General features: G+C 46.1%; 1 protein-coding gene across 1 annotated transcript in view; it reads right to left on the bottom strand.

Annotated features, from left to right (window-relative positions):
• NR1D2 (nuclear receptor subfamily 1 group D member 2) overlaps positions 1 to 13,214 on the bottom strand; it is a 32,216-nt gene extending 19,002 nt beyond the window's left edge. The window contains exons 1-2 of the mRNA XM_048838568.2: positions 12,812 to 13,214; positions 7,370 to 7,630 (exon numbers count right to left, since the gene is read on the bottom strand). Coding sequence (XP_048694525.2) covers positions 7,370 to 7,630; positions 12,812 to 13,196 — 646 coding nt within the window. The 5' untranslated portion in view covers positions 13,197 to 13,214. The remainder of the gene's footprint in view (positions 1 to 7,369; positions 7,631 to 12,811) is intronic.
• Positions 13,215 to 13,593: the final 379 nt, after the last annotated feature.

Below are 13,593 nucleotides of genomic sequence, written 5' to 3' on the forward strand. Positions count from 1 at the left end.
GGGGTTCTACCTCATTTTGTCAGGGTGAGACCCAAGAAAGAGACACAGTTAGCCATTAGCTGTGCCTTGGTCAGATTGCACTTTAACCCTGCTTCCTTTAGGATCTGTAGGAGCTCATCAAGCCTTTCTAGATGCTCCTTTTTAGTCCGTGTTGCTAAACACAGGTCATCTACATATTGAAACAGAACAGTTGGTTTAGAAAATTGAGACAGTGCCTGCCTTATTTGCGCATGGAATAAAGCTGGAGAACTTTTATACCCCTGAGGTAAACGTGTCCAGGAATATTGGACTCCCTGGAAACGAAATGCAAAAGGGTACTGTGAAATGTGGGCCAATGGCAATGTCCAAAAGCTGTTACTGATGTCAAGGAAAGTAAACCACACAGCCTCTGGATCAAAAGACTTGACTAAATCTGGCATCTTGGCCACTGTAGGGGCACAAGTGGGTGTGACTTGATTCAGGCGTCTATAATTAATTTTGAGACGCCAAGAACCATTTGGTTTCTTCATCGGCCAAATAGGGGAATTGGCAGTGGAAGTACATCTACATAGTAGTCCCTGTGTCAGTAAAGACTTGATAGTCTTTTCTATGTATGGGTTTGCCTGTTCTGGGTAAGGATATTGTCTTTGGGCTGACATATCTTCTCCTTCTACAACAATAGTGACTGCCATATATTCACAATTATGTTTGTGTTTAGCAAAGGCATCTGCATGTAACTGTAACTCATCAACAGGCATCTGACTCCTGTAACTCAGGTTGGTCTGCATGATTAGCCGCTATTTTGTTTAAATCATAACCCTCAGGCTCAGAGTCCACCACTGGAGATACCATGCCACAGTCAGGTATGATCACTGGTGAGTTATTCTTTGCCTGTTCTACAGTAAGGCACAACAATTGGTTACCCAAATTAAGAACACATCTGTTTGTATAGGAAATTAGTTCCCAACAGGCAATTCCTTGGGTCTGCTAATTTCATCAACGCAAAGGTATGAACCTCTCTTAGGTGACCTATCTGTACTTCAATGGGTATAGAAAGCGTGGTAACAACCTGATTACTTGCAAAAGTTGCAAGTGTTTTTGTACGCCCTGATGACAGAGAAGAGGATCTAGGATCCTTAAAATGGATAATACTGATTGCTGCCTCAGTATCTATAATAAAATCCGTGTGGTGGCCACCTACCACTGCAGATACTGTGGGTCTCCCACTTGCATCTCTGTCTAAAGGAGCTATGACTACGCTTGGGGTTGATTGGCATCATGCCGAATAATTTGTAGAGTATGCAGACAAATAATCTACAGGCTCTCCTTCTATCTCTTCGGAGGCAGCCAACTCTGGAGGAGAGGCTGTCCACCGGAGAGAAGGAAATGGGTCAACGGAGGCCACTGGACGGTTTTAGGGTGCTGGGCCTTGGCCTTCCATCATCAGCTCATTCACGCATGCTTGGAGTTCTCGAATATCCCGTCGTTGAGCCTCAAGCGTCTGCTGCACTGTTTTAAACATCACAACTGAGTCCTCATCTTTGTGGGGAGGCGGTGACATGGGTCTCCGCAGGCGTAAAGTATTCTGTGTGGCATCTGAAAAGAAAGGAACATGGTCCCGGACCCCTACATAGGATCCAAATGCATAACCCTGTTGAGGGGCACGCCCACTCGAAGGTCCAGGATTATTATGTGGATTAGGGTCATTTTACCAACACTGGTACCTAGCGAATTTAGGAACCCCTCGACCTAACCCTGATTGTGGTCCCTCAATCCTTACAGTGGGATTCGTTTGTGGTTTGTGAAGTATTGCAACAGGAGCTCCCAGCCAACCTATTTTAGGGCCTCCCTGAGAATATGCCTTGGCCAGTAAGGCTAATGCCTCTTTAAAGAAATATCATCAGTTATATGCATGTTCACCATTTCTCGTAAATAGGGAAGAGAGTTATTAACCAACAAACTAACGTATGGTGGCTCATCTGTTTCCTCTTTCGTGTGACTGTGCCATGCTGCACTTAACCGCAGGTGAAACTGATGTGGGGAATCATTAGATCTCTGCTTTAGGTTCGACAGGATGGCCACACCAGCTTTCCCTGGATGTTGATTGTGTTCCAATAAGGCTACTGTGTCTTTAAAAGATCTCTCTCCTACCCTAAACTCAGGTGGCAAAGTACTCCATAATGCTCGATTTACTGTGAGTTGTAAGATTTTAACTCAATCTTCCCTTGGTAAGCCAAACACGTTTGCTGTTTCTTGTACACGTTGTGCATGCATTGCAACTGAAGAATCCTCCATCATTCCTACTTGCTTAGCTACCAGATCTATGGTCTTAATGTCTGTAACAACTGCTTCAGGACAATCCGAATTAGAATCTGAGGATCTTCTCTCCAGATCAGGATCTGGACTTCTATCTGAGCTTGAATCTAACGCCTCTGTTTTGACTTCTTCTACCCAAATTCACGTTTTCCTCATCTGAGCTATCAGCACTTTCCAATGGAGATAATCCTGGATGAGCAGGATAATTTTCCGTAAAACCTCTATGTCCTATACTCAAGGCATCTCCACACTGACGCAGGACATCTCTTAGTGTGTTAAGGTCTGGTGTAGTAGGGTGTTCTACCCGTACACCAGGTGATACTAGCATATACCAAGGGAGTGTAGAGGGGCCACGAAATTCTCAGGACCTAGACAATGTTGATGATTGCTCAAATGTCAATAAATGTCCACCCAAAAGGGCTGGATCTCCTGATCTATATGGTGCTAGTGTAACACTGGGCGGAGGAGCAGGAATTACATTCCTTGGTTGTTGTATATCTCTCTGTTGTAACTTAGAGATTACTACATCACATGCATTAGCTACTCGTGTCACTTGTGACACTGCATCTTCTAGTCCCTGAACAATCACAGACTCTAAAGGCACTCCCTCTTCACTATCAGGGGAGGACACTAACAGAGGAGAGGATATTTCCTCCCCCTTTGCTCTGCTCATCTCATCCTTTACATCACTAGTTGCCTCCTCTATGATGCCACTCAACTCCACCTCCTGTGGTGCCACCCTGGGACTTCCTTTTTCTATCTGCAGACTGCTGTTAGCTTCTGCATTGCTACCTTCCTCTTCTGACTCTCCCAGTGGCTCCTCGGACTCAATCTCCAACTCTGCTCCTAAAGGTACTGTATCAGCCTAAGCTAATTCTCTTGGCCTACTTCTAGAAATTGGCCCTGCAGGTTTTTCTATCTCCGTTGGTTCTACCATGCCAATAGGGATGGGAATCGATTCTTTATCCTCCTCTAACACATCTTCTCTTTTTTCCAACTCTCTGATTCTTTCCAACAGCTGTCTATGGTCTGATTTATAGCCCTCCAGCGATTTTAAGCTGGCATCCAAAGTTTGCTGGGCTTTCCTGAGTAACTCTAATTTTTTATTCAATTTCTTTCCCAGCGAACTACAAGCCACGAGCAGACATTCAACAGCTATTCCCTTTACCAGTTTAGCCTTTCTTTTTTTCTGCTCTCTTTCTACATCAAATACCTCACTCACAAAACCTCATGGGTTACAATGCTCAGAGATCATCTCGCTATTTCTCAACTGTTTAAACCTCCTCCACGTTGCTGAATGTATTTTTTCTGGCAAAGTTTTCTAAAGCCATACTACGGGCAACTCCAACAGACTCTACTCTTGCCCTTGCTCCACTCACCTTAATACGTAACACAGAACTCATTTTAATTCTAAAACTTCACTAGCTTATGTAATAAACTATAACGAATACTCTGCTGTTTTTAATCTGAAACTGAAGGCGTCCCTTCACAGAAACAACAGGAAACAATACCCCAAACCAGTTTTTACACTTAGTTCAGTAAGTCCCAAATAAATGATAGAGAGGTGGGGTACGTGCCCTTTCTTCCCTCGATGGCTCGTAGCTGATCAAGAGGTCTTTTCCCTCTGTCGGGACCTGCCAAACAGCTTGGGACTACTGAGGCAGATGGATCAGAGGTGCAGCCCAGGAGAGTTGAGGGGACTGAAATAAGGTAGCTCGAACCGTTCAAGTTCTGAATTATTGCAGCCTCTTGGTGGCAATTAATACCTAGGTTTATCAACTCCCCCGCCACCACTAGTGTGGGTCATTGGATCCAATGCTACTGCTAATATCTTATCAGTACCATTCATTATAACTTCAACCTTTAACAAAGCCCCTTAAAAGCGCATATCACTTTAAATAATAACACTATTTACTGTTTATAATATTACTCTATCTTGCAAGATTAAATTTAAACCCTCTAAAGTAAAACTCTAAATCAAACCACAATACAGAACCGGAAATACTGGGACTGCTGCCAAGCCGCAGTCACAGGAAATCAGGCTCCTGTTCTCTTAAGAGTGAGTGACTGAGACACACAATGTTGCTCTCTAACTTTCTGTAACTTTAACCATTTACTTATGCCTCAGGTGAGATTTTTAGGAGTCTAAGGATGCCTGGAATCCCTGAAAATTCCTGTCACATACTTCTTGAGTCTCCTGGCTGGCTCGCCAGTCTGTAGCCTGATCTAGGGTGTGTTAATATTATTAATTTGGATAGTATGGGTTTTTGGCTCACCAATCTATTTGATCAGAAGTTAAAAGTTCTTGTCCCAGATCAGGCTCCACAGAATTTACAAAGGACCCTCGGGAGTGTGACAGGAAGCTCACACTGAGACAGATATAGCCGTAAAGACTTTTTATTAAAATCAATGAAATAGTAAGTAAATGGTAAAATAATTAGAGTTACAAAGTTACAATTGTATTAGTGTTATTCGAAAGATACATATGGTAATACAGTATTATATGCTACAAAGCTTTGGTTAATATACTCACAACCTTCCTTGATGACCTGGTGGTGAGAGACACAGGACCAGCCTCACCTCTAACCGTTCAGATTTCTCAACTCTTGAGTGAGTGGTGCAGAGCTTCAAAGAAACTAATGCTAAGAGCTATCAAAGCGAACTTAGAGTTTACTTAACTAACTTAAACTTAAAACCTAATAAACAAAACTAAGAACAAACGTTTAGGGAAACCAAGCTTAGCCTAGTCCCCTTGGAACTTAAAAGTTTGAAAGTTTGAAAAGAAAATGAGTACAACCTACTAATAGTTAGTAGTCGTAGAGGACAGATAGCATAAGCTAGTGAGGTGGGTCACCTCTTTTATAGGGCTCAAGTGCAGGGAATCCTTCCTCCTATGCCCAAATATGCCTCAAAAATGTTAGGATACCCTTACTCCATAGGCTAATACGTTCATGCAAATTGATGACATGTACATACGCACATATACTATTTCTGTTCTTTTAGTCATTTCAATTCTTTCCTTGTGGTGTAACTGTTAAGTCTGTGGCTACAAGAAAAAACCCCTACCATTCTTCCATTGTCTGTCTAGATAAAGGTCTTAGACATGCATGGGTGGCTTACTATTTAGATAAAAGATCTCAAGATGTAGGCCAACTTTGCTATCTGGGTGAAAGGTCCCAGATATAGATATACTAACTTTGCCTTAACTTAACATGCAGGATATAGCATTACAACCAAACTTATTTCAATATAAATCTATAAACCTATTACAACAGATGAAATACTTAAACTATTAGAAAAGATATATATATATACGCATGCAAGCAAGCAGGTTAATCCTGCTACAATATTTAGTCCCTAAACAGAACACGAACAAATGTCAATCTTGAAATCCTTTGTAAAAGGGAATTTCTGTCCTCTGCATAGCTCTGCTAAGCGCTTTTAAAAATCCCACCCTAAAAATCAGTTAAATCAATCTCAATTTTGTTTACAGCCAATTTCACTTTCAGGTTCTTATGCCCTGATTTTGCAAACAGCAGCTTTCTGTACATGAGCAGTCCCGTCGAGTGCTTCCATGTTTGCCAAACAATGTACAAAGCAGAAGAGGAGGGGAAAGGTCTTACTAAGATCTTGGGGGTTGGGTGGGAGAGAAATATTTTTTAAAATAATCTGAAGGTTTTTTGAAGTACAATGATCAGACTTTAGGCTTGGCCTCATAATGCCCTCAAAACACAAAACATGAGCATAAGTGCTGGAACTAGGGGTGCTGGGGGTGCTGCTGCATCCCCTGGCTGGAAGTGTATACAGAGTTTACAATTTGGTTCAATGTCTCAGCACCCCCACTATAAAAATTGTTCCAGCACCCCTTAATAGGAGGGTTGTCCAGAAAGTTTGACTTGCAAAAAATATTTTGTCTCGGGTAAAAGAAAAACATCTAAATTCAAATTAAAAGCTTACTGAAATATCTTCTGACCCATATATCGCTGCAGTCACTATTCAATGTCAACATTCTTGTAAAAAAAACAAAAAACAACTGGGGATCACTTTTAGCTTGCAAAGATTGCTTTAAAAAATTCCTTTATTGCTGAACTTCTGATTATCAAAGAATATATAATGCAGAAACACAGTAACTAAAGCAAGTTGAAGCCTACAGGATAGTTGCAACGATCAGCACCCCTGTAGTTCTGACCATACCAACTTTTAATTTTATTTTATTTGTGGTTTAAAAAAAATAAAATCACTTGTAGCTGGAACTTAGTGCACATGTTCTGAACACATTTTTACTGGTGTAAGTCTGGCGTAGTTCCTGGAGAAGGAACTTGTGTGCACGCATAGTGGCTAGCGCAATGAGGTCCTGGGCCCTGACTGGGACTCCTAACTGCTACCACAATATAAACTTATAAAATGATTCCACTGATCTCTGTAGTAATTAAACATAAACATTGATGTAAATAAGAATTTGTTCCTAGGTTTGAGACTGTGGACTAAACTGTCTTTTAAAATGGTATTTGGCCAGGTTTCAGTGAAAGGAGGACAAAGAGACTTGCAGTAAACTTTGTTTTAGCACTTAACATAATTTCAAAACTGTTGGGGCTTTTTATAAAAAAAATAAAAAATTAGTGAGAGTTCTTGATTTAAACTTACTTGTGGGCCAAAGGACAATATGGCCTGTTGGCACCACTTTGCACTGTGAGCAAGCAGTTCCAGGTCTGGGAGCGGCATCAGTGCATTTCATATCCTGGATCAGTAAAACTCAGGCACATAGCAGAGGTGATGAGCTTGAGCTCAAGGAGTAGGGTTGAAAAAAGATTGGAAAGATGGCTGATTCAGGCTGAAGTTGTGGCTTCTGTCTAGCAAGAGGCTGTTTGCTCAACATCTTGGCCAGAGAATGAGCACCATAGCTACCGCTGTCTAGAAGGAAGGAAGTTAGAGATTAAGAGTGGAGAGAAAATTGTGGTCTCCAGAATGAAGGCTGGGGGTGTCCTCAGGCCAGGTAAGACCAGCCATCAGTTTGAGACAGTGGAGCATGACAGTGCATGTTTAGCTGCCTGATGATACTTCAAAACATACATACTTGTAAGTCCACCATGGCCCTTGGTCAATCCAGCAGCACTCGACCGACTTGTTTTAACGGCACCATCTAGCTGATCGTTCTTTGGTGCGCCGTCAGAACCCTCGCTGCTCCTATTGTTACAGCTGCTCTCAGAGGTGGAACTGTTTGGTGAAGATGGTACAGGCGAAGAGGATGACTGGAAACTACTTTCTGAGCTCTCACTGTGACAAGAGGCTGGGCTAGACGCTGAGCTTGAAGAGCTGATGTAAGCAATCACACCCCCTGGTGGAAGGAAAAGAAAAGAAAAGACTGTAATGACGAAATACCAAATGTCCTTACACAGCTTGCAAATGATCCACTTCCTGAGCTGACACTACCTGACACAGCATGCCAAGTTGTCCTTACATGTGCCTCTTTCAAACCCCTCCCCCAAGCTCATTTCTTTCCATTAGCTTTCCAACGACTGACCTCCCCTTCCACCCCATCTTCTCTTGCCCTCACACCTGACCTCCTAGAATGGAAAATGAGATTAGATAAAAGAGGAAGCAGGGGATGGGATCAACAGCAAGTGTAAAAAGCTTGCATCTGAGGTGGTGGATGGTGGGGAGTCACTGGAGGGACTCAAAGCTGGGAGGATATAACCTGATCAAAACCTGATCTCAGAAGCAATGTTCTGAAGGGAGTTCAGGGTAGGAGGTACAAACTGGATGGGGAGAAAAGACTAGATCTTAGAGGTGTTATGGAGACAGAAGCAGAGATCATTTAGATTAGGATAAGACAAAGGGCAAAGTGAAAGATGACATCCAGAATACAGGCCTGAGATAGGGAGGAGGTTGGTGGTATTCACAGCAATGGATCAAGCGGATGGAGCATGAAGATAATATAAAAACAAACCAGAACTGAACTCCTTAAGTACCACTTGTCACATTACAAGTCTTTGTAGCTCATTTAAATATAGTTTCAGTTGCCAGGCTCTTTGCAAGGCACTGCACTCCCACTTGCGGGACAGGGAAGCTGTTTAGTCTTAAACTCTTGAGATACTTTTGGAGAAAACAGCTACCTGCTCTCTTTCAGGCATGGAAATAGTTTTTCATAGGGCCCCTTCCCCAGGTTATATGCCAAAAGAATGAGCTTGCAAAGGATACAAACAATTCTTTACTCTTCTTTTGAGAACCAAGTCAGTTGTCATCTCCAAGACCTGATATTTTAAAAGCCACTACAAAGCATTTGCTATTTCACACTAAAATTAGTAAGTGTAAAAAGCTCATTCGCAAAAGCCAAGCAATTTAAAAACTGTGTTTAATTCCTTCTCTGCTCCCTTTGTACTGATGTGGCAGATCCCTTTACATATGACTTATTACATACCAGAATAAGATGATGCATATGCCTTAAACCAGTAAAAGCTACAAATGACAAGGAATGCTTGCTCAACAGATTAAGTCAGTACAGCAGGTCCTGGGTCATAGTGTCTTATGTTAATTATAGCACACTTGAAGATAAATGCTGCCACTCTGTCCTACACTACTCTTTTATACCCTTGTAATACATAAATAATTTCTAGAACACTGAGTGATCCTATACAACATAAAAATTGCAATACTTGGCACAAGAATCAAAGACAGATAGTAACTTGGAATTTCACTGCTTTTGTAAATTTAATTAAACCCCTGCTTCCCACAGGGACATGCTGGCCACCACTTCCTGCAGCTTCCATTGGCTGGGAACGGCGAACCGCAGCCACTAGGAGCTGCAGGCGGCCATGTCTGCAGATAGTCATTGTAAACAAACTGTCTCACAGCCCACCACCAGATTACCCTGATGGGCCGCAGGTTGCCCACTACTGCCCTATAGGATAGAGGGTACTGAGCTGCTCCTTCTCCCCTGAACAGGTGGAAGACAGGACCTAACTGAGGAGTACTGTACAGCAAATTCATTTTAACTTTTCCCCTCCTAATGAGGTTTTCAAAACCAAAACCAGGGCTAGATTCACAAGGGGGGGGCCTAGGCCTTGCCATGCTGAGCCTAATTTATGCACCCTATTGCCTAGTAGAATTCATAGGCTCGAGTTAGGCGCTCAGGTTCTGTACAGGCATGGTGAGAGGCACTTAAAAAGAGATTCACAGACACCAGCACACTGAACAAAAGCCATGATCTGGAGCAGGGACTTGAAGCCAGGTGAGTGCCCTAACCACTAGGCCGGTCATCCTCATGCTTTCTCTGGCCCAATGGCTATTTAATTATTTATACAAGGTGGAACTGCTTCACTAGGACAGACTGAAAGACAGCCACCCCAGAATACTCAGTAGCCCAGTTGTTCAGGAACTCACCTGGGCAGGGGGAGGCCTGGTCCCTGCTCCACAGCAGGCAGAGTGGGGATTTGAACCAGGCGAATATAAGGACACCTCCTCCATGGTCTTCTGTGTGGGGCAGGTGTACTCAGAACACAGCTACCAGATTGGGCTCAGCAGCTGAGAAAGGCAAGGGAATTCCTCGTTCGTGAATGCTGCTGGAGCTTTGGCCTGAGTTACGTGTTGAGCTGCTTGGCAATGCCAGGCCTTAGGCAGATTTGTGCATCCCCACCCACAGACTTGGGGACTTTACTAGTGGGACTTGAATGCCTTGGGACTTTGGCAGCTACAGGATCGGGTGGCAGCTGAGCCCTAGTTCTGTGAAAGCCAGTTGTGCATAAATGTTGGACTTGGGCAGTTAGGCGCCTGAGTCTCCCTTGTGAATCTAAGGCCCACTAGGTATACTAACTATTTCTGTATACTAGGGACTTTTTGGTTACTTGTCATATTATTGAGAAATATATTAAAATTGAGACTATCTTGGAAGATTCTGTGGCTCCTCAGAAATCCTCTGCTCAGATTTTAATATTCTTTCCTATTTAACTATAAGTACTAGGTTATACCTGCATTTCAGAAAAACCCACGTATGCGGTACAGAAAAAAACATTTCCCAGAAGCAGCAGGTCCTGATATTGCATCGGCGAGTCAGCACTGCAGACATAAACTTCTTGACTCTTAAAATAGAATTTGCTAACATAGAAGACAAAGGAATTTTATTTTATCCTAAACTGAATTGTTGTGATGTGAAACTAGTTCTGGATGCTTATTTAGACATATCCACAAAGGATTCTCAAATAAATGTAGAATTCCAAATGATATACTACCACCAGCTCATATGTGAACATGTATTTTGAGCAGGAAGTTATATAACTTATTAATTATGACACCCCTGTTATTTATATTTCAACAGATTATTAAATCTTTGCAAAAAATAGAGTTCAGCCTACCTAGATGCTATTTTAGTATCAGCCTCTATTGTTGTTGCAATAGTTTAGATTATTTTCCTTTCACCTTTGACATAAAAGTTTAACAATGAAAATAGTTGAAATGACATAGGGTAAAAAGAGAAGACTTTAGGCAAGAGAAGGAAAGCTAACTGGTCTTTCTGCTATAAAGAATTTTCTACTGTACAAGATTATCACATTTAGGTTTAATAAAAGGGAATCATCCCATTCTAGGACAAAGGAACAATCTTTAAAAGAGCAAAACCGGCACATTAAATTATCAGCTCTTGCTGAAATAATTTCTAAACAGTCACACCAATGGCTATTTAGCTGCTGGCACAGCAAATGCGTCCTTCCAAAGTCAATTCTGTTTCATAAAGCACTGCCTGATGTTTTTCACTAGAGCCACAGGAACTGTTACATAATCAGCCACTATTATATACAGAATAATAAAACCCAGCCTTTTCACTCAATTTATTTTAAGGGAGGATGCAGGAACCATTGCGTCCTTACTCAGCAATTACTTTTCTGCTATTTTTGTAAAGCTGTAATTCCCCCACCTTCCCATAAAGCCCAGACAGACATTCTAATTCCCATACGGTCAGGCGGGACCCGAGATCCTTTTGTGTAACACGCTGTAATCTGGACGTGTCCAGCCATCTGACTTGCTGGGCTCATTACATGAGCGCAACCATCAGTGAAGGCGGGTCTGCCCCCCTCTTTCACCTGTTACAGTCCTGCTGTTGCAAGAGCCTGTCCACGTGAGAAGAATTTTAAATGTGTCTTCATTCCAATCACATGGGCAGGCACACAAATACAACACGCTATGCTGCAACGAGCCAGTAAGACTGCCGCCCGGGGGCCAGCCCTATGCCAAGGGAGGGTGACCAGAAGTCCCGATTTTATAGGGACAGTCCTGATATTTGGGGTTTTGTCTTACATAAGCACCTATTACCCCCTCCTGATTTTTTACGCTTATTATCTGGTCACCGTACTTCAGGGACCCTAAGTACCTATGGCTTTTACCTACCAGAGCTCTGGGCAACCTCCAGGCACTGCGGGTGGGCGGGGGAGCAAGGGCAGCACTTCTCCTCTGCCCAGCCACCATCACCTGCACACCCGACCCCTGGAGTATAAACCAGGTGAATGGGAAGGGGCAGCAATCCCCCACCCCCACCCCCACGGCAGGACAGACCCCCCCCACCGCACTCTGCAAGCGTTCTAATCACGTCCCAGCCGAAAGGAGCCGCCCTCCGTGTTCCAAGGGTCTAGCCACGCCCCCTTCCGAAGGGAAAAAGAACACCTGCCCCCGCCCGCAATGCAACGCCTAGAGGGGGCGCCTCCCACTCCAAAAGGCGAGCGGTCAGAACCTTGGAACACCTGTGGGGGCGGGGTCAGAACGGTGCAAACCCCGCCCGGCGCTCCGGTGGGCGTGGTCCGAAGCGCCGCAGGGATCGGGCCTCCTCCGCCCCACGTGTCCCCTGCGCACGCCTGTCCCGTCACACTCGATGAATGTAGGTCACCAAAACAGCGGCCTCTGGCGGGCCTCACGTGTCCGCGCCGGCAGCCACCCAGCTGGCCCGCCCCGGCCCTATTATGCAATCGTTACGTCACAGCCCCGCAGCGCCAATAAGCGGGCACGCAGCGCGGAACGAAAACAGAAGACACACATGGCTCGGCGAGGGGGTCCATGTGAGGAAGGGCAGGCGCCGGCCACGGGATCCGCAAGGAAGGGGGGCGGGGAGCGGGCATCAGGCCGTGGGGGGCAGCCGCAGCAACCCAGGCTCCCCAACATCCGCCACACAAACTGGACAAGAGCATCCGAGGAGTGGGGGGAGGGGTGACCAAGCACCCCCCCCCACAAGCGGGGATCAACCCCCCCCCCCAACGCAGGGGGATCCCGGCCCCCACAACATGGGGGCAGCCGCCCAGCCCACCCGCGAGACGCTACCCTGACAGCGGCAGCCGCCCTGCAATGCCCCCATTCCCCGGTCAGGAACTCACCCACCCGACGCTAACATGCGGCTCGCTGATCACCCACCCCCAAATCCACAGATCGCCCCACAGTGACCAACACAGCGCCCTCCCGCTTAACCCCACAGCACCCGCCCTGCGGCTCCCCCCCCGACACACCTCAGCACCCCGAACTAGCAGCTTAGCAAGTCTCTTACCTGCATTGACCTCCATAGTTTCCTCCTCCGGCGAGACGGCACCAAGGACCGCGAAACTCCGGATTGGCGGGCGCGCCACTCTGCGCCCAAGCAGGACTAACACCCCCGACTCTCCTGCTCGCTGCCGCTGCCCCTCCACGTGTGCCCCCAGGCTGCCCGCCAGTCGGCACGGTGCCGCGGCTGTCTCTGCGGCGCGGGCGCTCCTGCCCCAGCCCTGGCTGCGCGCCTCTCTGCAAAGCAGCAGCAGCAGAGCCTGGCTGGGGAGGTTTCCGGCTGGGCTGGCCCCTGGCAGGGCGGCTGCTGCTGCTGCTTTGCTCCTCGGCTGCCTCCCCTTTGCAACAAAAGCGATTGAGACAGGGGAGAGCCAGAGTGCGGCACTGACCATGTGACTCACCTCCACCGCCTCCCTTCCCTCCCTGCGCGGGCCCCCCTCTCTCCTCGCGCTCTGGGCAGTGCCGGCCCCGCTCCTCCCCCGGCCGCTGCCTCCCCACTCCTTCCCTGGCCCGGCCGCTTCACCCAGGGACACGCTGCCCTGCAGTCCCGAGTTGGGGGCTAGAGGCGGGCGCGGGCCGCACCCACGTGCGTGGGTGGTGCGCACGTGCTTCTGGGGGTGCATAGGGGCCAGCAATGGGTGTGTGTGTGTGGGGGGGTGTTACCCTCGCCGACCTGCAGCCCTTTCCTGCCCCTCAGCGCGGCTGCAGGACTTTGTGTACTCGTGCTCGCCCCATCCCCAACTTGTTACATGCGGTCGGGGCGGGGGAGAGGGATCAGGCCAGGGAGCC

Source organism: Caretta caretta, chromosome 2 (genome assembly GCF_965140235.1).
Source record: "Caretta caretta isolate rCarCar2 chromosome 2, rCarCar1.hap1, whole genome shotgun sequence".
In the NCBI taxonomy this organism is placed as follows: domain Eukaryota; kingdom Metazoa; phylum Chordata; order Testudines; family Cheloniidae; genus Caretta; species Caretta caretta.